This window comes from Stegostoma tigrinum, chromosome 38 (assembly GCF_030684315.1).
Source record: "Stegostoma tigrinum isolate sSteTig4 chromosome 38, sSteTig4.hap1, whole genome shotgun sequence".
NCBI lineage: Eukaryota > Metazoa > Chordata > Chondrichthyes > Orectolobiformes > Stegostomatidae > Stegostoma > Stegostoma tigrinum.
This window is the reverse complement of record NC_081391.1, coordinates 4,173,673-4,199,237: the sequence shown is the minus strand read 5'-3', so window position 1 is coordinate 4,199,237 and position 25,565 is coordinate 4,173,673. Positions and strand designations below refer to the sequence as shown.

At 41.3% G+C, this 25,565-nt stretch overlaps 1 protein-coding gene and 2 non-coding genes across 9 annotated transcripts in view; all 3 read right to left on the bottom strand.

The window, feature by feature from the left end:
• The window catches only part of hmgxb4a (HMG box domain containing 4a), a 43,707-nt gene extending 22,006 nt beyond the window's left edge, over window positions 1-21,701 (bottom strand). Inside the window, exons 1-6 of one of the 7 annotated variants that reach the window (XM_048521134.2) lie at window positions 20,855-21,322; window positions 17,862-17,993; window positions 14,594-14,720; window positions 10,407-10,555; window positions 7,845-7,932; window positions 4,055-5,013 (exon numbers count right to left, since the gene is read on the bottom strand). In XM_048521134.2, the coding sequence (XP_048377091.1) occupies window positions 4,055-5,013; window positions 7,845-7,932; window positions 10,407-10,555; window positions 14,594-14,627 (1,230 nt within the window). In that variant the 5' untranslated portion in view covers window positions 14,628-14,720; window positions 17,862-17,993; window positions 20,855-21,322. Of the gene's footprint in view, window positions 1-4,054; window positions 5,014-7,238; window positions 7,355-7,844; window positions 7,933-10,406; window positions 10,556-14,382; window positions 14,502-14,593; window positions 14,721-17,861; window positions 17,994-20,854; window positions 21,323-21,630 lie in introns of those variants that run through there. The other 6 variants (XM_048521135.2, XM_048521138.2, XM_048521133.2 and 3 more) reach the window with 6 other exon arrangements.
• Window positions 21,702-22,086: 385 nt separating this feature from the next.
• On the bottom strand, window positions 22,087-22,159 carry trnar-ccu (transfer RNA arginine (anticodon CCU)). Its single transcript has one exon. It is a non-coding gene; the product is annotated as a tRNA-Arg (tRNA).
• Window positions 22,160-22,812: 653 nt separating this feature from the next.
• Window positions 22,813-22,885, bottom strand: trnar-ccu (transfer RNA arginine (anticodon CCU)). Its single transcript has one exon. It is a non-coding gene; the product is annotated as a tRNA-Arg (tRNA).
• Between the last annotated feature and the right edge of the window lie 2,680 nt (window positions 22,886-25,565).

Genomic DNA, 25,565 nt, shown 5'->3' with positions numbered 1-25,565 from the left:
AAATTTGTTCAAGCTTTGCATTTTTTTTTTGAGTTACCCAGGACCATTGAGAGCTGAAGATTCCCCACTGTTTCCTCTGGGAGAGTCCGCCTTTGTCAATTAGGGTCAACTTGCCAACCAATCAGCACCTTCTCCTCCTGTAACATGAACTGCGATCAGTTGAAATTTGACATTCTTGTAATTGTCCAAATAAGTGCTTCAGTAACGTCTTTTTCTTCAGCAACTGTCAGCTGTACTTTACACAGAAAAGGTTTTCCTAACTGAATACTTGGTAAACCTTCATCACCCTGAGTGTCTACACCTTCCCCTTTTCCATCGCCTCTGCTCTTTCCCCAGCACATCACCAATTTTGCAGCCACAGCTTCCCTACAACCCCCACTGCAAATGTGCCTCCTTTCCTGTGAAGAGTGGGGGAGTTTGTAGTCCTGGTGGAAGGTAGAAGATACGGGAATGACTGAGGCCATCGATGATGTGAACGCAGTGTAGTTTAGTTATTGCACCTCATTGTATAACAGAGCATGATTTTGTGAGAGAGAAGATACAAACAGTTTTGATTTGGTGAGCTTAAATTCATGAAGAATAAAAGATTGGAGACTGGCAAATGAAGTATTAGAGTAATCAAGTCAGTAAGACATTGGCATGATATGGACGCAGCAGCAGGACCAAAGAAGGGAGGGTTGGTTGTTGTGAAGTGGAAGCAAATGGTCTTTGTATCAGGAAGGAGAAAAGGTCAGAAACTCAGTTTGTCAAGGTTGGGAATAATCTACTTCATTCCAGGTCAGATGCTGGGCAGGATGGGGTTTGGAGATCAGGGTTGCTAGAAGGAATTGACAGTTAAAGAATTATGGTGACGACTTTGATTTTCATCTGAGAAGGAACAAAACTGCAATTATTCAGCACTTTTTATGCCTTCATAACACTGAAACCACTTCACAGACAAATAAGTTATTTTTAAAAGGCTTGCCCAAGGATGTTGATCAGACAAGCAGCCTTCCAGGAACTGGTGCAAGATGCATCTCAGCCCATTATCTTTTTTAGACACATTTCCCTAAAATGTCCATTAAAACATGTGAAAATGATTTATTTTTAAATCCCAACATTTAAAAGTCACATTTTTGAAATCTTTAATGTAAATAAAATGGTCATAAAAATAAAACCAGACAGACTCTGCACTAATGGACAGAAGAAACCATGCTGATCAATGCAATAACGGAAACATTATCCTTATATCTACGTATATTTCTCACATTATAATTTTGTCCAGAATGATTCTCTTCACAGAAAACCAACGCTTCAAACTTACTAGAGATGATTTATTCCGAACATTGCTACCTTGACCATTTCTACCTTGCTTTCTAAATTGTTTCCGGCACTATTGGCACAGCAAGGCAACCACCTTCTGAAACTTAAGCCCTGTTTTGCCTTACTATGGTAAATTCTCCACAGCAAAAACAGAAACTGCTGGAAAACCTCAGCAGCTCTGGCAGCATCTGTGGAGAGAAAGCTTACATTTGTTTAGATTAGCCACAACTCTGTCTCAAATTTTAAAGTTCAAGTAATTTTGGGTTTCTTCCATGTCTTAGACAAAAACATAACGCACTTATCACAGGTGATAGGAACTGCAGATGCTGGAGAATCCGAGATAACAAGGTGTAGAGCTGGATGAACACAGCAGGCCAAGCAGCCTGCTGTGTTCGTCCCGCTCTACAACTTGTTATGTCTAATGCACCTATGTTCACCAAAAGGACAAGAAAAACTACAAATAAAAGCAGTCACGTAGTAATCTTTGCTCTAAGTTAGGCTTCCTCCTCTGAAAATTTTAATGGCTCAGCATTGCAATTAAATCAACATTTACTGCTCAAGTTTCATACGGTTGCTGCAGCAAAGTTTCTCAAGTCATCACACCTGTGGGAACATGACTAGAATGGGCTTGCTGTACTTACAAAGATGAACAATTAATTACAGGCAGAATAAAAGATCCCTTTGAATTGTTCAAAGATTGCAAATTAGATCCCTCATGAGCTTTTCTGTGGCAGATTGCATTTTATCTGAGTACATTGATTAGTACACAGCACAGTACCACTGAGATGACTACTACCTCCTACATTACAACAGTGGCTAAACTTCAAAAGTACATAATTGAGATTGGCATAACGCATTCTGGGACACCCTGAGGTTATGAAAGGCACTATCTAAATACTGAAAGCTAAAATCTAAAGCTCTAAACACTGATCTTCCTTTCCCTGTATGTAATCACTTCTAATTTGACAGTCGCAACTGTGACGAAACTACAGCTTTAAGAGGTTATTTTGTCCTGCTTTTTTTGAAGGGAGGTTTTAAGGCAGAGGTATGGAGTAATTTACCAGGGCCACTCGAGTAAACAACTTGAGAGGCCTTGATTTTTTTTAGAAAATACTTGGAACAATAGAAGCAGCCACAATGGCTGCACGCAGAAGGTATGGAGGCACTGGACGGGGGAAAACGTGGCAGATTGGATTCAGAATTGGCTGACCCTTAGAAGACAAAGGGTGGTAGTGGACAGAAAATATTCAACATGGTGCTCAGTTAAGAGTGATGTACCACAGGGATCTGTTCTGGGTTCTCTTCTATTTGTGATTTTTGTAAATGATTTGGATGAAGGCGTGGATTTGCAAGCTTGTGGACAATACGAAGCTGGGTCACATTGGTGGACAGTGCGGAGGGCTGTTCTAGGTTACAAAGGGGCATTGATAGGATGCAGAACTGCACTGAGATGTGACAGATGAAGTTTAACCCTGAAAACTGTGAGGTGATTTAATTTTGGAAGGACAAACTTGAAAGTAAAATACAGGGTTAATGGAAAGATTCTTGGCAGTGTGGTGGAGCCGAGGGATCTTGGGGTTCATGTTCACAGTTCCCTAAAAGCTGCCACCCAGGTGGATAGACTTGTTGAGACAGCATATGGTATGTTAGTTTTCATTAATAGAGGGATTGAGTTCACGAGCTGTCAAGTAATGCTCCAGCTATACAAAACCCTTGTTCGGCCACATCAAGAGTATTGTGTTGTGTCCAGTTCTGGTCGCCTCATTATTGGAAAGATGTGGAAGCAGTGGAAAAAGGTGCAGAGGAGATTTATCAGGATGTTGCCTGGAATGGAGGGAAGGTCTTACAAAGAAAGGTTGACAGCGCTCGGGCTTTTCTCTTTAAAACGACAAAGGATGAGAGGTGACTTGATAGAGTGGACAGCCATTAGAGTGGAGGTAGCGATGATGAGGGGGCATAGTTTTAAAGTGAGTGGAAGTAGATATCGGGGAGGTAGGTTCTTTACTCAGAGTGTGGTAGGGGCGTGGAATGCGTTGCCGGAGAGGGTAGTGGAGTTGACCTCATTAGGGGCATTTAAGCAGCTACTAGATAGGCATACTGATGATAGTGTAAGGTAGGGGTGGAGGTCAGATAGCCCTTAGGATTAGGATAAAAGTTCGGCACAACATTGTGGGCCAAAGGGCCTGTACTGTGCTGTACTGTTCTATGTTCTATGGTCAAGCTTTCATAGAACCACAATTTTCAGTTTTCAGCAGTTGTTGCTGGGGTCTTACTCAAGTGGAAGCTATCTTTGTCCCTGTCTTAGTTACTACCAAGAGCTAGGGGCTCTCTGTCTCATATGTAGCTCTAGTAGAAGGAAATGTATTTTCTAAGTTCGCTTTTTGCCAAGAATGTGTTTATGGGGTGTTCCTAAATTGGAACAGTTACTTAGTAGTAGTTACTGGACCTATTACCCCGTTACGTTTAGCAACAATTAAATTATTCCAATTTCTACTTTCTTTTGTTGTATTTAAACTATATTTGACCAATCAAATTGCATCTGGAATGCCACACCTTAAATTTACCTTTAAAATAAGAAAACATTAGGGTCTAGACTATCTTGGGAATATTTTGAGGGGGTTTGGTTTTGGGACAAGAAATTGCTCCTATAAGAGCAACACAACAGACCAAACTGTTACCTTCAATTTAATTCCTATAATTTACAATTTTAAGTCAAGTGAAATTTCCTGCAATAGGTTCAGAACAACCTCACCTTTTCTGGTTTCTCAACTTTTTCTTTATCTTTTTCTTCCTTTTTCTTCTTTTTTTCACTCTGTCCTTCCACGTGGAATATGGAAGGTGGGGGCACATTAATTGCATAAGGTGTGCTAACAGCCGACTGTGTCGGGAAGCAGCACTTGGTGGTTGCTAAAATCTTTGCCGGGGAATGGGCATGCATCTTCTTTGACTTGGAGTGTTTCTTCTCTCGGTGTTTCTCCTTGTCCTTCTTTTTTTTGCTCTTCTTATCTTTCTTCTTCTTCTTTTTCATTTCACGGAAGGAGTCATCGATGACCAATTCTCCCGCCTCTAGCTCCCCACCAGAAGATGATGCCGTATCCAGTGCGTCTAAGCCCGAGAGGTCACACTCGGAGAGGTTGCCAGCACGGACTTCACTGTAGAAACGAGTCTCAGAGTCAAAGCTCTCGCTGGCTCGGGATTCTGACTTGTGCTTTTTGCGAACAACAGTTTTTGGCAGGCTTTGGGCCTCGATGGCGGAGTGGAACGTGGCATGATCCTGTTCCCTGCTCATCTTTTTTGATGATTTCTTGAGGCTGGATGACGTGGCAAAGTTGAATGCTTCATCATCTGTGCCCGATTTGTCCTTAGGCGAGAGGAGGAGCTTCATTTTTAAACCTTCCGCCTCACGCACCGTCACTGTGTCTGTATTTACAAAAATTGGCTTCATTTTTTTCGCCTTATGGAAGTCCCCTTCTTCAGGGGTTTCCTCATGCTCTGCACTGCTGGCCTTTTTCTTGTGTTCCTTCCTGATCTCAGAGTATAAGGGAGGATAGGATGCTGAGCTAAAAGCAGAAAGTGATTTCTCAGGTTTCTTGGAAGGTTTTGAAACTGTTGATATGGGTGAAGTGATGGCCTTGAGGAGACCCATGGCAGTGTCAACCTGATGACCCTCAGACTTTTTCTTCTTTTTCACAGGTTCCATAGGTGACAGTTCTACATTTGTACAGGAAAGATAAAACACAGTGAATGGCTTTGCAACGCAACTTCACAGAAACATAGGAACGCTGAACATGCTGGGCTTTGTTCTCCAGAAAAGAGAAGACTGCAGGATGGCCTGAAAGTAGACTTCAAAATTATGAAGGGATTCAGTAGGACGAACATAGAGATGATCCCACTTGTGTGGGGAGTTCAAAACTGGAGAGTACAGACGCAGGGAAAATACTAATAAATCCAACTGTGATTTCAGGAGAAACTAATTTTCCCAGACAGCAATTAAGAACATCAGAACTAGAAGCAGGAAAAGCTCTGCCCTGCCATTCAATACAACCACGGCCGATCTCACCTTGGCCTCAACTCCACTCTCCTGCTTGTTCCATGACTCTTCAAACAGTTACTGATTAAAAATCTGTACTCCTTAAATTTACTCAATGTCCTGGCATCTACCACACTCTAGATGTTGAATTCTACAAATTCATGACCCTGTGAGTGAGGTAAAACTATGAATTCGCATTTCTCGATTGGCCCACCAGAGGAAACATCTTATGTCTACCTTGTCAATCATATTTAGCATTTTATACATCTCAATTAAACTATGAAACTTGCTACCTCAAGGAGCAGTTAAGGTGAACAGCATCAATGCTTTGTAAGGGGAGATAGCTGAGGAAATGAAGAAAAGACTGGGCGATCATGCTGGTGGAGTTAAATGAAGCAGAATGACAGGAAGCTTGGGTAAATCATGAATAATGGCAATGACTAGTTGGGTCAAAGGGTCCATTTCTATGCTGCAGACTAATGATTCTCAAAGTTACAGTCTGTTGATCACTGCCAACTTTTGAAAAGTAAGCGCCCCCCCCCACCCTTACAGGTTTGAAAGGTTCCAGGCCTGCCTCTACGTCAAAAGTACGACAATGCCATTCATTAGGAGTTGCGATCTGGCAGAGTGCATCCGATTCCTCCTTCCAGCAACACCAGCCGCATCTCCACCCCCTACACCCCACCCCAAACTCCAGGCTCTTCCCCTTCTCTCTAAATACTCTCTCCATTGACTATTACTCCGTGCTCCAGCTCCCTTTACACAGTGCCGTATCTGGGCTCCCGCCAAGGATCAACTCAGCAGTAAGAAGGAGGCACACATATCTCACTGGTATCAGTCAGCATATATTCATATGCTCTCAAGCATTATTTAAAAAAATATTACTTACACCCAGAATTTTGCAGCAATAATACAGGACAACAAATACTGGCCAAGCCAGCAATGCCTAAATTCTTTGCATTTTTAAAAAAAATTATTTCAGATACAGAAGTGTCCATGATTATATTTCTATTTTGAAAGAGTTCTTCAGCCAGAAAGATTCGGCGATGATCACTCAATGCGAATGAGAACAATGGTTTCTTCCCACTTTTCTCCCCTCCAACTCCAAACAGCTTCCTCACTGCTGTTCTGAAAACACCAGCTCATTTTAGGATACTGGCTCCACCAGCACTGGTCACCCATCTGTGTGGTCACAAATTCATTTCAATGTTGAATACAGATCAAGGTGAAATCTGCCTTTTCCTGATGCCTGTACAATAGTCAGCATTGAACCTCTTGTTGATGGCCAACTCTAGCACCCCTGCCTCCATCCAAAGCATCACCAGTTCCATTTGGAACAAAGCTCATTTAACTATTTGTACTATACCCAATGACACCTCAATGGTTATGCAGTGTTTACAACACAGAAATATGTCACTTGTACCAACAGGTACATGCCAGTGTTTATGTTCCTCATAAACCTCCTTCCATTCATTTTCATTGAACCATCATGATAAATAAATATGTATTTATCTCGCCTTTTCTGACATGTATCTACATTATTTGCCTCAACTATTGCACTGGGTATTAAGGCCCATGTTCTCTCAGTAAAGAAGGTGCTCTTGCATTTCCTATTGAATTTACTGGTGACTCTTAATTCTGACTTTGACTGCAGATGGGAACATACTCCTTATCAAAGCCTTCTATAATCTTAAAGATCATTATCAAGTCATCCCTCAAGTTGTCGCTCCACATGGAAGGTTCTAGCAACCACAGCTGTTGATTTTCTCATGCTCCATCGCTAAGTCTGAACCGAGCGTGCCCAATCCCAGAAAATGCTCCAGCTGTCAAGCAGCATGGTTATAAAAAATACATATAATTATCAAAAAGAGCATGATAATTCATTTTCAAACAGAAAGACTCATACCTGAGAAAGGGTTTATGGGATTTTGTGATAGGAGAAGCTGAGATTATCTTCTTTCAAGCTGAGAAGGCTAAGGGGAGATTTACTGGAGGTGTTCATAATTATGGAAGGGTTTTGATAGGCTGCAAGATAGGAGAAAAAATTCCCAATGTTAAAGAGGTGTGTAACCAGAGGCAAAAGAGCCCAAGGAAACTTGAAGATAAACACCTTGACCTTCTTTATGTTATTTTTAAATTTCTTTTTAGTTCCTTGGAAGGAATCATCAATATCCAGCAGCCTACCAACAGATGATGCCATACAACCAGCATCTTCAATGGCAAAAATATTGCTGGCACAAACTTCAGTACAGAAATAGAACTCAGACTGCTAACAAGTGGAAACATCATCTCTACATTATCAAACCCTTTGTCATTTTAAACGAATTCTATTCACAAGTCATCTTGCAGTCTTTTCTAGAATAAGGAGCCTCAACCCGTTCAACTTTTCCTCATAGTTAGTCAATATTAGCACTGTAAATATTTTTCACACCTTTTCTAGTGCCTTGACTTTAACCAAAGGAGAGAGAGATCACAGAGAAAAATTTATGTCAGAAATAACTTCAGCAAATACCTCCATAGTAGAATTCTTCGCCCATTAAATGGTGTAATTTCTTCTTTTTCTTATGAATATCGGCAGCCAACAAGAAACCTTCAATATCCTGAATTAAAACAGCAAAACTAAGATTTAAATTCAGAACTACACAGCCATTGTACTTATTAAATGTTTATTTACATTTACGTTTCAAGTATATGTTTGTCAAAACAAGTCAAAGATAAATGGATAATTATGAAATGAGCAATGAGCTTTTGGAAAAGGATTGAACTGGAGAATGGGTGTCGTGGTGCAGTACAACAAGCCCTTTCCTTTGTGCTGCGTGAACCCTCATAGTTGGGGTGAGGAACTTCTCACACTGATTGTCAAGGAATCCCAAGGAAAACAAGCTTGGTTCATTTCATTCAAATTCTCAGTAATCTACAGCACAAACCTGCCCTCAAAATTCCACAACTTTATTCAGGTAGATTCTGGTAAAGCAGAAGAAAAAACAGCACCTTTAAGGGAACACACCGACTCTTGTCAGTCTAGAAATGTATTTGAGGAGAATCCCTTAGACCGTTGCAAATTGTGGCAACACCTTCAAGGAAAGTGGGCATCCTCCAAGTGCAAGAGCCCTCAATCAACATACAGGATTGCATACGCAAAAGGTTTCAACAATTATCAACTGCCGTGAGATGTTGTTGGAAGGCCTCTGGGGTTATGGTGACAACAACGCTGAAGGAACAAAACCATTTAAATTTAGAATACAACATTATGTCCAATCACTACAGCAATGTTATTATCTTAGATAAATTTCTATTTTATATTATTCAGGCAATTCTCTAAATCACCCAAATCTTCAACATTTCAGATAATGGTCCCAATGGCACTCCTCCATGTGGGAGATAATTGGAGAGGTAATCTGTCCATAACAATGCAACCATTGTGGCACAGATTGGAGTTCTGGGTCAGCAGCCATTTTCCAGTCCATCAACTTTGGATGTCAGTTTCCAACGATCCTCTCAATTACATCAAGCAGCTTGTAACATAATATTTGAATCAGGAACAGCACTGATTAACTTACCCTCGCTGTAGACAATGAAAGTTAAGGTAATGATGTGGGCAGCATAGCTTGCTGCTCATTAGTGATGATTTAGAAAAGCATGTCTGTTGGTGGCCAACACATAGCAAAGCGGGGTGTGGCTTACAGTTGATCCAAATGGTGAGTTCTTGATCTTAGTTGCGCATGAAAGCGAATCCTAGCTTTCCATTAAGACCTAGGAAAGCACTGACCACAGACAAGAACAAACTATAAAACAGCTCAATGGTGAGAATATGATAGCTGTAAAAAAAAAGTGTAAAACTAAAAAGGAGAAAAAAGATATTGTGTAAGTTGTTGCAACAACAGTATGTTACAATAAGACGCCATAATGATGCCAGTGTACAAGTAAATGCCCATGTCTGTGATGGACCTCTCCATACGTAAACAGTTCATTTTGGAAAAAACACAAGAGATACAATATGAGTGAGAAATGATAGGTAGACAGTGGAGACAAAACAATTGAGTGAGTGCTCACAAAGAGCAAAGCTCACTGTGGTTCCACAAATGGAAATATTCTCACCTTTTCTGGCTCCTCCTTAAACTATGGTTCCACAGGTAGCACCACTCTCCAGTATTCACCTACTATTCATGTCTGTACATCAACAATGAACAAAAGCAGAGTGTTTGGCTGCAGCAAGGCCAGCATGAATTGCTGCATATTGATCCAAAGTAGCTGATTCATCCTCTAGCATTCCAAGGAAGAGGACTAAAATGCTTCCTTATCAGCCCCTGACGGAGGTCAACCCAGTCAGAATTTGGCTGGGACCACATCGCACAGCACACACTTAGCAAGGCAAGTGATGCTTAGGAAGATTTTCATGCAATGCAACATTAATGGCAGTAACACCAAGAGTCAAGAAACTGCTGCCATCAAAGTTAGTTTTCATCTGCCTGCAACCAACAGCACAGGCATTTTTTCCATCAATCATAGGCAGGTGATCATTCTTCTGACAGCAAAACGATGGACTTGTGATTTAATTGTCACAGTAAGGATGATGGAGATGGAAGGTGAGAGGAAGGAGCTCAAAAAGACAGACACTTACTGCAGACTGAACATGCAAATTCACTGACCAACAGTCAGTGAATTGTTCACTGTATTCAAGTGGGTAACCATGATTGCAAAAGTTCAGAAAAATCTGATTCAAAGATTTTTCAGTCAGTCGTTCTCTCCACCTCACCACCACTCCTACCCCTCCACCAACTCAAAGAATCAAGAGTGATTGTTCAAGAGATGCTTTTTGACATTTCTGTTGAGAGAGTGAGCCAGGCCATTGCAGTTTTCCTGCATTGAATGTACTGCGAACAAAATAAAACAAGTACAATTGATGTGGAAGTTTCTCAGCTTCCCCCGTGTCTAAATAACAGTCCCTGGATCTGGAGCCCTTCTGTTCACACTTTCTTAGATGGAGGAAGATGCGAGGTGGGAGCAGCTGCACACAGGATGGGCAAAAAAAACAGCAAGGTTTAGAAAACAAAAAACAAAAAACAGCCCTCACCTTCGCTTTCTTTTTGGCTGACTTTCGGACTTCTGCATCTATTTCCTCCTCTTCTCTCAGCAAATCTTTATACGAGCGCTTCTTCTCTCGTTGGCTTCTGCCTGCTGCCAGACCCACCTCTTCAATTCCGCTTTCACCCACTATACAATCTGCAACAGCAGTAAAGGGCTTACAAATCATCTATTTATATTTGAAATATGAATATATATTTACCCCTCCAATTTTTGTTTTGGGAGGGGGAGGGAAGCAATGTGGGAAAGGAAGGTGCTTCCTGGCAGAGACACCTTTCCTCCTACAGCTCAGAGGTGCAATGATTTGGGCTTCAAGCTCCTCTCCTGCACCATCATTACAGTTCCAATATGACCTGCAGGAGCTTTAAGGAGTTTAAGCAAGGGTGGGTTATTTCTATTAGATGTGCAGCTGGATGCTCCTCACAAAGGGGCCCAGTCAAGAACTGGTGGTCTCCACCTCATTCAACAGAACAGGTCAGCCTGGTCATTTACCATCTTCTCTTCTGCAACATCAAAGCCAATCACCTACCAAGAGAAAGCTTGTTAGCAGGTCTCTCCCTGTGACTCTCTGTAACCAGCCTATACAATGTAATAGAGCAACCCATGTGTGTTGCTCTAGAGCCTTGCCTCTGCTTGCTGCCTCCTCTTGACAATGCATCTGACATTATTGCATGTGTAAGTTGACATCTTGCATTGCTCCATGACTTCAGTGTACCAAACATCATAGCGTATGGATAAGCGAGTTTGAAAGTTGATAAAATCAGATGTGTTTGGGAAGTCCATCATCACAACAGGGTTTTATTTGGGCACAAACCAACAGCTGTGTGCTCACTCACACTCAAGGTAAGTGATGAGTGATATAAAATAGCCCACACCGATCGCAACAACACTCGATGCACTAAACCTCACCAACATTTTTTAACTCAACGATCAGAAGAATCACCCCGAATGTACATGGCTCAAGCTTCACTGGAATCACAGAATGGCTACAACAGGGAAAGGGGTCCATTTGGCCAGTCATGAGCATACCATCTCTCCTAGTCAGAATCCTTTGTTTGCAACTTCTTGTACCCTTCCAGCAGCAGGTAATGCTATGTAGACTAATATCCTCATGAAAGTCAGATTAAATCACATTCAAAAGATCCTCAACAATCATGACAGAGGACCGTTAACATATCTATTAGGATTGAATCTGAGCACAGACATGTAAGAGTTTCATAACAATCCAGTACAGGCAGGTAACTACAAGTCAAACATATTAAAGTTTTTTATCCATTCCTCTCCCGCATATTTTTTCTATAATTCTGCAGAAGTGTACGATATGTTTAAAACTCCAAAAGCATCGTGGTTTGCCAGTCAGTTGCAGAAGAGATATTAACATTGCTGCTCATCAGCTGTGATCCAACTGAATGACAGAACAAACTCATGGGGCTGAACAGCCTATTCTGAATGCCCCTTAAGTCAGGATGTCAAATTCCACAGTAGAACAGCCAAGTGAAAGTTCCGATAGTATTAGTATGTTCGTTTAGGCTTCCCCTAGAAAATGAATATTACATTCTTGCCTGGGTTCTTCCAACTCGAGGATGCCTCTTGGAGGGTCAATCAACTGAGATGCAACAGGGAGGTTCATGAACATCCCCGGAGCATGTAATACCCTGCCTGACCATGTCAGAACCCTCCTTTTACTTAAAGTAGAGCAAGCAAAAAGGTGGACTGAAAACAAATATCAAATTAGTAGCTATGTGGAAAATAATTTGAAATGAAGCATATTTATTAGGTTTTTAAAAATACAAATCAAACAAAAAAGTGGGTATAGATTAGAACATCTTTTGCAAATATATATATATTTGTCTTCAGAGGTAAGAAACATTAATGCTTACAATCAAGTTCCACCCCCACCATTGCTTGTTTTGCCTTCAACATCAGCACTAAGCATTCCCACAGAAGGAATAATACAGATCAGAAGTAGTATGTCTTTAAAATGCAGTACAAAACAGCCCCACCTAATGAGCCATCAACAAGCTTTATTGAGCCAACTTAACTTGCGCTGGCAAAAGAGACCCACGAGACTTGAAGTTTGTGCGACTGTCCGATGGTACTAAAGGCTGATGGGTACATGAATGGATGAACATATGCCAGGGAGCCGTGCAGAATTGCTCTCAAGGATTCAAAGGTGTGAACGAAAGGCACCTCAAGATCATTTGTAAATTCTGGTCCAGTCTATGCCAGCTGAAGTCTTGCGCTGAATTGGAAACACTGGAAACCTTTCCGAAGCAGATATATTTAATTTTAGATTCTTCCAGACATGGCCACACATGTAGATTTTCATTCTTTCAGTCCATGTGAATAGGAACCCATATCCCAGAAACAAAAGATCATATTCTAAGTCAACATGTACCCAGCCCATTAACTATTTGAATCAGTCACATGCTGCAAATACAAATGATTTTGTGAACTATTACGAGAAGGTGAAACATCACAGGCCACCCCACCACATACTGTATACACATCTAATCATCTTATTACTACAATTAAACAGTTAAAATAAAGACACCTACAATCCCTCATTTTAGAAGAATGGAGGGAGAACAAATTGAGGTATTTAAGATGTATAAAAGGTATAGGTAAAATAGATGTGAAGCAGATGCTTCCTTTTGTAGGGAATTTTAGAAACAAGGGCTTATAGTCTTCAGATAAGGGGCAGCAAATTTAAAACAGAGTTGAGGAGAAACTATTTCTCCTAAAGGGTTGTTACTCTGTGGAATTTGCTACCCCAAAATACAGTGGATGTTGGGATAGTGAGCAAATTTGAGAAGGAGTTAAATTTTTAATTGGTAATGGGTTTAAGGTTTATGGGGAGAAAGCAGGAAAATGGGGGTGAGGAGCGCATCAGCCATGATCAAATGGCAGAGCAGACTTCAATAGGCCAAATGGTCTAATTCTGTCCCTTATTCTTATCTTATGATACAACCTGATGTACTGCATATAATTTACCCAACAAGCTGTATTTATATATTGTCTTTATGCTAGTAAATCAAGATTCACAGCATAAAGAGAGTGACACTCATGATGATATCAAAATTTATTACCAAAAGCTTGGTCAAACAGATAGGTTTTCTACGAGCTTAACAGAATAGAGACAGGCAAGATGCTGAGGGGTTTAGATAGGGAATTCCAGAGTTTAGCAGGTAGGCAGATGGATGCATAGTCACTAAAGAAAACTGGGCAACTTTGGCTGAAAATTCCTCAGACTTGCCCAGTGCATGTAATATCGGCAGGAGAAAAGGCCTCTGCCCTTACAACATTGTTGCCACAAAGTTCCATTTCAGTACTGAGAACGTATGTACCAAAACTGATAACCAATACAAACCAGCAAAGGGAGAAACACTAGATTTAGGCAGATCAGCTCACCAGACCTGGACTGAGCATGGGTCGCAGGGAGACAGAGCTTCCACAGGATTCAGCCAGGTACTCTTGCTCCTGGTTCCCACATAGTGCATATGAATATTGTGATTTGAATAGAGTGATTCACAGTCAAAAGGCTGCTCTTGTTAACCCAGTAACACTTCTTGAGTCCTGGGTTCTGATATTTCTACTTTGTTTTTCTTGGATTCTAACCTACACTAACTTTCACATTTCAAAATGGCTCTTTTGGTCAGTTCACAGTGCTGATCACGCTTCACAATGAGTTAATGCATTTTGACAAGTTAGGTTGTGGCAGGAGGGGGAAAATCTCAAGATACAGAAATGAATTACTGAAAAAACATAAACAGCAAGTTTGTACTGAATAAAGAAAGAGCCATTAATAGTATGTATGGCATCCAATGCCCCATAAAGTACGTGAACAATACCAAATATTAAATACTGACCCTTGAAATAAAATGGTGTTTCTAAAAATTCATAAGTCTATTATAAAAAACGACAACTGTAAAAGCAACCGCAACAAATCAAATGTCTCTTCGTACCTCACGAAAAAGAAAACATCTGATGGAATAGATTTAAAAACTGTAGCTGTGCAGGCTCAGAACAGCAGCAGGAAACCAGCCACGCAAGAACATGTGAGCTTCCGAACTTAGACAAGCACCTGGGACATTTTTCAAACAAAAATCGTACATTTTAGACACAACTGGGTTGGTCCAAGCTACATTCAATCTGACATCACCCAAAACAAATTACCTTCTTTTTTCTTGAATGCTTCATCATAAGCCATGACTGGAATATGAATTTAAAATACTGTTTGACTGGGTAAACATTTGGAAAACCAGGTGCTTCGGCCAGTTGCAGATCTCAACTGCATATAATCCTGCAGTATACAAGAGAGAAAAAGAAAAATCTTATATATTTTAATATATCGTTTTTCACAGGACATATATATCAGGAAGAATGAGATGGGCTGGGGTTTTCCTCTGGAAGAGCAAGGTGACCTGGTGCAAGTTAAACAATAAAAATTTTTGTTGAGTAGACAGAGAGATGCTGTGAAGTAATCCATAAATATGGCTCATAAATACACAGTGGTTATTAAAAATTGCAAGTTAAGAATTCAGAAATGTTCTGATCTACAGCATGTTGAGAATGTGGAATTTATCACATCAAGTAATTAGTAATATATCATGGATACCTTTATGGGAATTCTGGGTTTGTCGAGATAATTAAAAAAGGAATGAGAGGTCTTATAGAAAGGTTGCGGAGGTGATGAAAGAGTAGGAGAAGGCACGAATTCATATTGGCACCAGCACAGACATGATGGGCCAAGTGGCCATTTTCCGTGCCAAAAACTGTGATTAACTGCACATGATCACCTCCTCCAACCCACACAGATGTCTGCTTGTGTCATGTTTTTAAACATGGCAACAGGCAGCACAATTAAACCTACGGTTTTGAATTCAATGAATTCTATTAAGTCCAAACCCGAAATGCATAAATTAAAAAGGACACAGGTAGCAGTACCATGGGAATACTACCAGCAGCAAGTTCCTCTCTAAATCACATGCCAGGACTTGGATAGATCACCATTCCTTCACACAGTTTCGAGTCGAAATCCTGGAACTCCCTTCCTCAAAGCATTGTGGATGTACCTTCACTAAGAAGCCTACAGGGGTTTAAGAAGACAACTCCCCACCAGCTTCTCAAGAACAATTAGAGATGGGCAATATATGCTGGCCTAGTTAGAAACACCCATAACCCACAAAGATTAAAAAAAACTGGCAATAATCTTTGATTTTTTTTATTTGCTCATGAATGCACTGCTTCTCTGACCAGGCCACCATTTGGTTTCCCTTGGAGAAGGTGGTGGTGAGCTACCTTCTTGCACTATTGCAGTTCATGTGGTGTATATACATCCACTGTGTTGACAGAAAGGCACCTCCAGGATTTTGAGCCATTGACATTAAAGCAAACTGCGATATAGTTCAAGTCAGAAATGGTTTGCGTTATTAATACCGTTCTTTAATCAACTCAGTCAGAGACCCATGTACAGCGAAAGAAAACTTGAACCTTCCCCAACCTCCTAATGCGCAGATTATATTGTCTCAACAGCAGTTCGCCCACTGAGGAAAGTCAGACATGAATGTCATCATTGGGATCTCGCAACTCAAGCAATTACAGTTAAAAGACATTCACAGCTGAAACTTGTGGCCAGGATAATTCATCAAAACTTCTGATGGAGGACAAAGTCTGAAACCAAAATCTATATTTGTCTGCTAGATGTGGTTTGACCTTGTTGGTCATTGCAAGCAAGTTGTGTTTCTGAGATTCTGATGCAAGGACATGTACTGAACGTTTGACAATCTTGCAGGTTGAACAGGGGAACCCCGCATTTTTTTTAAAAATCGTAGAGGCAATATTTGTCCAATCAGTCTTTATACTCTCACCCCTTTCCCAGTTCCTTCCCTCTGGTATCATTACTCCATGTTTAAAAGCTAAACACAAAATAGGGAACCCCATCTATAAACCCCTATAAGAAGCTACAGTATCAGTAAAGAGGAGCAGAGAATTCTATCAGTGTGCACACTAACATTCCTTCCCAAAACCAAATCATAACGTGTCTATCAGGCATGGTTTAAAAGGTAGCACTTTCACTTCTGTATCACATGAGTCCTGGTTCAAGTTCCACTCCAGGACTTAAGCATAAATATAAGTGGATATGAACATTTCCCTTAGCACTACTTTATAGACGTGTAGGGGTGTTATTACTGTGACAGCATTTATCTATTTGACATCACAAAAGGATTCCCTGTTCATTACCACATTGCTATCAGTGTGAGATTCCTGTATGAAAACTGGCTGCCATGATTCCTACATGACAACTGCAGCTATACATCAATTAGCTCAGTTGGCTCAATGGTTGGCATTGCAATGCAATATGACGCCAAAAGCGTGGGTTCAATTCCTGCACTGGCCGAGGTTATTATGAAGTAGTTGTTTCTCTAATGAGAGCATAACCCTATGATCTAGTAAGATTATGGAAACTTTACCTTCATATAATTTAGCTGCAATGCACTAAGACATCTGGTCATCACAAAGCTTTATAGGAAATACAAATCTTCCTCAATTTCCTTTTCTAGTACGATGCTGCGTTCAAAATTTCACTTTTACCTACAAAACAAGCCACAGCACTTCAAAAGCAATCCAATGCTTGTGAAGTATTCCCAATCCATGATATGGCATTAGCTTTATGCAAGTACTTTTTTAATGTGTGGTTCTTCCATTAGGCAGCTGTGTGCATCAGTTACAAAACAAAATACAAAAGACACCCTGAAGCTCTCACTGAAATGAGGCAGATTTGATATTAACAACTCAGCAGAGATTGCTGCCAATTACTTAAAATGGAAACAACACGTCCATCAAGCTGTTCTGAGACCAAGAACCTTAGTGGTAATTGTACCCTAATTGTAGGATGGCAGTCACATCAAGACCCAAGGAAGATATTCATAGCCCTCAGCAGACATCTTCATTGAACTGATGGAAAAGATGCAATGCAATAGCTCACCCAAGTTGCTTCAACAACACTTTTAAAACGCACAATTTCTACCAACTAGAGAACAAGTGCATTAGGTACATGGGACCACCATCTGCAAACTTCCCTTCAAGGCCATGTATCATCTTGATTTGGAATTACATTATCATTCCTTCACTGTTGTTGGATCAAAATCCTGGGACTACCTTCCTACTGCAACTGTGGATGTACATATATGACACAGAATACAGCTGTACATGAAGGTACCTCATGACCACCTTCTCAACAGTGATCAGGAATGAGCAATAAATGTCCATCTGGCCGACAGTGCCCACAAACCGAACAACTTTTTTTTAATATAAAGGTCAGGTGTTTCCTGCAGGCTGCTCTGTTTGAAGTATTTCAATTTAGAATACAAACAGCATTTGTTTAAAATACTAAAAACCAGCAAAAATGTGACAATAACTATTGGATTGCCATAAAACCTACCTGACTCAATACTTAGGAGAGGAAACTTGCCGTCTTTAACCAGTCTGGCCTATGTGAGACTCCAGGACCAAAGTGTCTCCAGTCAACATGGTTGACTCAAACTGCTCTGTGAAGGTGCCCATGCAAGCTGTCCTAACAAACCATTACAACAAATAGTGATTTCAGAAGGCAACTCATTAATATCTTCTCAGGCCACTAGCAATGGGCAACAGATAGCATTGCCAGTGACTGACATGTCCTATGAATTAATTTTCTCTTTGAAGGCAACACATAGCCTAATTTTAATTTTTTTCCCAAGCAATAACTTTCTTGGACTGATAATTGTAAGGACTAATTTCAGAGTAAAACTGTAATTTTTTTCCCAAGCAATAACTTTCTTGGACTGATAATTGTAAGGACTAATTTCAGAGTAAAACTGTAATATGTCTGAATTGTTATTTGGTTTCGGATTGCCCATTATAAATATCTACGAGTCACTCTGATTCAAAAGGAAGGATAAAAATGTGAGCCTGACAACGGGTTCCGCAGTCCTAGATTTCCATCATATTATACTGATCTGGTATAAATTCATTGTAACTTTTATTTTCACCTAATTTTTTGCCGCTGGCATTTTCACCCCGCCTACAAAAGGGCCTTGATTTGTCAATGCATTAGATTTTTGCAAGTCCTTGCCAATATATTTAGGGAACATCATAAAATCTAGACATTTGGCAGGCTCCCTACTGTCTGATTCTTGGGATGAGGGGATTGTCCTGAGGTGTGACCGAGCAGACTGCGTCTGCATTTCCCAGAGTTTCAATGAATGAAAGGTGATCACCAAAGCATGTAACATTCTCAAAGGGTTCGGCAGGGAAATGGTGGGAAGATTGGGAACAAACTGTATGCTCACAGAATAAATTGTTGACCATTTTGCAGTGACTGAAAAGGAATTTGCTCACTTGAAGGGATTTAAAAACTCTGGAATTTTTTTTTAAAATCAGAGACAGCTGTGAATCCTCAGTCGAGTACATTCAAGGTAGAGATTTATGGATGCTATGAGCATCCAGAAATATGAGGCTAGTGCAGGAAAGTGTCCTGAGGGAATAGATCAGCCACAACAAGTGAAGGGCAGAATAGGGCCCAGGGGCAGAATGGTCGAGTCTTGTTCCTTATTTTCCTATCACAAAAGGAACCTTTTTGAGTTAGATGAACAGTGGTAAGAGGCACAGAAATGGAAAGCACTTAAGAAATTCAGCAGGTCTGGCAGCTTCGGTGGAGAGAGAAACAAAGTTAACTTTTCCAGTTCTATACAGTCTTGTTCAGAACAGGAGTCTTAAAAAATGGCTCTGCACTTGGGAAACAACGCCCCACAAATCTGAGTTTTTGTGGATGTAACCAAAAGGATTCGTACACATTGGCTACATGGACGACAGTAAAGCCTTTGACAAGGTTCCACATGACAGATTAATAAGTAAAGCTAAATCACATGGAATTCAGGGAGAGTATGCCAACTGGAGACAAACTGGCTCGACAGAAGGAGACACAGGGTGGTGGTGGTGTTTTTCGGACTGGAGGCCGGTGACCAGCGGTGCTCCACAGGGACTGGAGCTGCTCCACTTTTGGTTGTCATTTATAGAAACAATTTGGACGAGAATTTTAGGAGGGATGGTTAGTAAGTAAGCAGATGACACCAAAATTGGTGATATAGTCAACACTGATGGTTATCTAAGAATACAAAGGAATCTTGATCAATTGCACCAACCGGCTGAGGTTTGGCAGATGGAGTTTAATTTGGATGAATACAAGGCAGTGCATTTTGTTGAAACAACCAAAGGCAGGACTTATACAGTTAACGGTAGGGCCCTGGGTACTGTTGTTGAACATAGAGACCCATGCATTCAGGTACACAGTTCTTTGCAAGTTGCAACACAAGTTGACAGGGTGGTTTAGCATTGTCTTAATCGCTTGTCTTCATCGCTTTGTCTAGGAGTATAGCAGCTAAGACATCATGTTGAGGTTGTACCGGATATTAATAAGGCCACTTCTGGAGTACTGCGTACAAGTCATTGAAAAACAGGAGAATGTGGGACTTGGCTAAAACGACTGGAGGGAAATGATGCATTATAAACATGCTGGAGAAAAGGAGGACATCATGTGGTGAAGAGGAATGGGCAGAGGTTAATACAGACACACATATTTCAGGCCAGTTTATCCAAATGACCTGATTCTGTCCTGAAAACTCTTAAATAATACCCTCTTACACAAAATAAAAAATACCAGAGAAACTCCACAGGTCTGAACAAAAAACTGAATCACTGAACTCGAAAGTCAACTCTCTTTCCTTCCATATGTGCTGTCAGATCTGCTGAGTCTCACCAGAAATTTCTGTTTTTGTTTCAGACTTCCAGCATCCACAATTGTGTGATTTATTCTATCGTCTAATTAAGGCAATACCCTCTGTAGCATCACAATTGTCACCAAGTTTCCCCAATATATATCTACATAATAATCAAAACAGACTATCATTGAGAGGCAAAACTTCCTCATCCATGGATTAATTTCGGATTTCAAAGAAGAATGTAATTCGGAAAAGAATACTTTTTTTTAAAAAATGAACACAATTTAAAATAACTTACTGGTTACACAACAAATACTAAAATTATAAAAGTTAAATTTCATGCTGCTATATTTGACTTTAGATTTGCCCAGAGGTTGTCACTTCTTCCTAGACAGCTCTGCCTTCCCGCCCTTTCTCAATCTTTGCGCCCATCTTCCCCCACCCTCCGACGCTCATCCGCCCGAAACCTTCCATCAGCAGCCGCCCACCGACCGCGCTCTCCTCGGCCGCGGCATCCAGGAAACACCGCTGCTTTGTCCGATAAGGTTGGCCGCCTACCGGATACCGTTCCTCCCGCCGCTCCCCAGGGGATCTGAACCGGTTTTTCGGAGTTTAACTGTTTTAACGGTTCGGGAGACGCCCGCAAACCCACGCTTTGTCAAACTGAAACTCTCACCATAAAGACACCAACTGGGGCCGCCATCCCTCGCCAAGTACCGCCATCTTGGCCAGACTGAAGCGGAGAGGCCACGAGCAGGCGGAAATAAACGAGCACAGAGCACATCGATCCATTCCCCCGCCGCGGGCTGAGTACTATTCACAGTACCCTCCAAGTCCTTGTCCAACTTTCTACAACTTAATCATTCTGGAAGCAATTTGGAAAAGCCACGAGACCGCATAAATCATACATTTTCTACAGAAGTTCTAGGTCCGCCTTTTCCAACAGTTTAGCTTCCCATCCTAATGTCACCACTTGCGGTCTCACTACTACCGCATTATCACGACACGAGTATGAAAAGAAAACTCAAGTAACGAATTGCTTTCGCCTTGGACTGTTCATCACGTAAACAACGCAAGTCACTGCCTTGTACTCGCTAGTCTTCTTCTAACATGGGTTGTAAAAATGGATACCGTCTGGACAAGACTCTAAGTTAAAGTGACATAGAGGATCCCAGGCTGTAGCTGGAAACTGAACAGTCCAGATGCTCATATTTCACTAATGACACGTTCTCAACTATTAGTTTGTTACCCTCAACAATGCAAATAAACATTTTTTTTTCCCCTGAAGAAGGGTCTGGGACCGAAACGTCAACCTTCCTGCTCCTCTGATGCTGCTTGGCCTGCTGTGTTCATCCAGCTCTACACCTTGTTATCTCAGATTCTCCGGCATCTGCAGTTCCTGCTATCTCTAATGCAAATGACATTTTGTTTTCACAAATATGCATAGTTCACCTTTGGGCGAGTAATTCCTCATCAGATAACACGTGATAAAATTAAAGAAATAATCAATGTTAATGTATGTGTATGTTTCTAACTCGAACAAAACGCCAACAATAACTGTAATTACATTATGTTTCCTACAGGAGGCAGAAGGATAAGGTAAAAGTTACACGGTTTCAACATAGGACACTGGAAAAAGATGCCTAACAATAAATCTGACAGTAATAATTGTAGAAAATAAATTCCAATAAAATCAGTAGAAAAATCATAAAATTTTCTATGAATGTAGTCGTAAAAGTGGATACATTTCATTAAACGTTTTAAATTCAAAAATGAAATGAGAAAAAGTTCCGAATTAATATCAACAAAAAGGTTTGAAAGTAAAATACGTACATCAAAATTCTGAAGAAACGTAGTCAGGAACAATTATTCAAAAGTTACTTTAGCGTAAGTAAAGTAAATTCAACCCACCCCAGATGGGACTCGAACCCACAATCCCTGGCTTAGGAGGCCAGTGCCTTATCCATTAGGCCACTGGGGCTACGTGTTTTAAATGGAAATTGAAGCATTTAAATACTTCGCTCGAGGTGGTGTTCTTTTTTTCATACTGTAATTGATTGGGTTTTTTCCCCTTCCATCTCATGCACATTTTAAATGCTAAATTGCTGGCTGCTTGATGAATTGATCTCGCCTCCGAGCAGACAGGAGAAAGATGTGGCTACTCGTTGCTATTTTGCGCAGCAGTGTGAAGGTATTTGCAGTAAGTGGGAGAATGAAAGTGGAGGTGAAAACCGAAGGAGCTGCAGATGCTGTAAATCAGAAGCAGAAAGAAAACATTGCTGCAACAGGTCAGCAGGTCTGGCAGCGCCTGGGAAGAGAAATTAAAGTTAATCTTTCTGCTCCAGTAATCATTTGTTTCTGAGTAAGTGGAGAATATTGCGCAAAACTGCAATGAGAACAAAGCAATTGAACCTTGGCGGGCATTCAGCCCATCGTGGCTGTGCTGTCTGTGTGAAAAACTCAGCCAATTTTCTGTATATCCCCAAACTCCTTCAATTGCGTTGTTCAAGATTTTATTGAACCATCCTTTGCTACGATCTCAGCGTAGGAACAGGGAGTTTGACAGAGTAGATGAGAAGTGAACGTCAGAAACATTCAAGATCCCTGCAGAGCAAGTAGGCTTTAAAAATTGGACACCCCAGATGGGACTCGAACCCACAATCCCTGGCTTAGGAGGCCAGTGCCTTATCCATTAGGCCACTGGGGCCCCTGCAGGTAATTGGGGTGTGGCTTATCTAAGGGCACGAACACCTTTTCTATTAGTTGTGTTGATATCAATTTTATGTTTGTACTCTGCCAATATTGCCAGCTGACCCACAATTCAAAATGACATTCAGAATAAAGTAAATAGAAATTAGTTAAAGGTTGGTCTTCCAAGATTGTAAATCTTGGAGCTGTGGTTATGCATAAGGAATGCCTGCCTTTATTATGGAATTCCTGAGGAACCTATCCGCCATAATTAAATGGCGGAGCAGACTTGGTGGGCCGAGTGGCCTAATTTCTGCTACTGTGTGATATGGTCTTATGATCTTTATTAGTAGAGGTAAAAACTGCTGATGCTGTAAATCAGAAATACAAACACAGGTCTGGCAGTATCTGTGGAGAGAAATCAGAGTTGGCATTTCGGCTCAAGTGACCCTTCTTCAGAACCCTTCCCGAAGTTCATAGGAAGGGTTAAAATTGTATCAGAGGTAATGGGAACTGCAGCTGCTGGACAATCTGAGAAAACAAAGTGTGGAGCTGGATGAACACAGCACGCCAAGCAGCATCTTAGGAGCACAAAAGCTAACGTTTCAGGCCTAGACCCTTCATCAGAAAAGGCGGATAGGGAGAGGGTTCTGAAATAAATAGGGAGATGTGGGAGGTGGATCCAAGATGGATAGAGGAGAAAGTGTGCCCCCACACCTCCTCCCTCACCCCCATCTCAGGCCCAAAGATGACTTTCCACATCAAGCAGATGTTCACCTGCACATCCACATGCTGCATCCACTGTACCCGGTGTGGCTACCTCTACATCGGGGGAACCAAGCGGAGGCTTGGGGACTGCTTTGCAGAACACCTCCGCTCGGTTCGCAATAAACAACTGCACCTCCCAGTTGCGAACCATTTCAACTCCCCCTCCCATTCCTTAGACGACATGTCTATCCTGGGCCTCCTGCAGTGCCACAACAATGCCACCTGAAGGTTGCAGGAACAGCAATTCATATTCCGCTTGGGAACCCTGCAGCCCAATGGTATCATGTGGATTTCACAAGCTTCAAAATCTCCCCTCCCTTCACTGCATCCCAAAACCAGCCTAGCTTGTCCCAGCCTGCCTAACCTGTTTTCCTCCCACCTATCCCCTCCTCCCACCTCAAGCCGCAGCTCCATTTCCTGCCTCCTAACCTCATCCCGCCCTCTTGATCTGTCCGTCCTCCCCGGACTGACCTATCCTCACCATACCTCCCCACCTACACTCACCTCTACTGGCTCCATCCCCGCCCCTTTAACTTGTCTGTCTCCTCTCCACCTATCTTCTCCTCTATCCATCTTCAATCCACCTCCCCCTCTCTCCCTATTTATTTCAGAACCCTCTCCCCCTCCCCCTTTTCTGATGAAGGGTTTAGGCCCAAAACGTCAGCTTTTGTGCTCCTAAGATGCTGCTTGGCCTGCTGTGTTCATCCAGCTCCACACTTTGTCATCTCATTTCCTAGGAAGGGTCACTGGATCTAAAATGTTAACTTTGATTTCTCTCCACAAACACAGCCAGACCTGCTGAGCTTTCCAGCAATATCTCTTTGTGTTTATTAGTCAAGGCATTGAATACAATTACTGGGAGGTTATGATGGAGCTGCATAAGATGTTAGTTGGGCCATAGCTGAATTACTTGGAGAACCCAGATTGCAAATGGGACAAAAATAGATGGGAGAGAAACTATGAACAATAACGCAAAAAGTTTACAGGGGAGATAGACAGGTTGAATGAATGGGCAAAAACTTGGCAGACTGAATATAATGTGGGAAAATGTGAGATTATGTAGTTTGGCAGGAAGAATAGAGCAGTTGGACATAATTTTAATGGAGAAAGTCTGAAGATAATTACAGCACAGAGGGATTTGCCGGTTTTTAAAAGACAGAAACAGAAATTGCTGGAGAAACTCAGCAGATCTGGCAACATCTTTGGGAAGAAAGAAAAGTTAATATTTTGAGTCTGGTGACTCTGGCAGCTAGGAAAACTGGCATTTATGCTGAAGCCAAACTGGGGACAAAGGGGTGATGAAAAGATAGGTGGAGACAGACCCCAGAGATAGAGATATGAAAGGGGCCGGTAAACAAGAAGATAATGGATATCAGGCCAAGACAGATAGCAAACTGAATAAGAGATAATAAGAGCTAAGAGTGAGAAAATGGGTTACTGAAAACAAAAAAAGCTGAAAATCACAGCAGGTCAGGCAGCATCCATGGAGACAGAGCAAGCTAATGTTTTTGAGTTCAGATGACTCTTCATCAGATTCTTCATTAGTGTCAAAAACAAAGTTGCTGGAAAAGCTCAGCAGGTCTGGCAGTACCTGTGAAGGAGAAAACAGAGGTAATATTTTGTGTTCAGTTTCAGGTAATGTTTCCCCGGACCCAAAATGTTAACTCTGTTTTCTCCTTCACAGATACTGCCAGACCTGCTGAGCTTTTCCAGCTAATTTGTATTTGTTCCTGATTTACAGCATCCGCAGATCTTTTGGTTTTTCTTCATTAGAGTCATCTAGACTTGAAATGCTAGCTTGCTTTCTCTCCACAGACGAATTTCGGCACGACAAGAAGCTGGACATTTTGGAGGCTCCCTTGTTGAAGTGGGCCTCATCTGAACATATCTGATGGAAACAGAGGAACTGAGAGAATGGGATAGAGTCATTA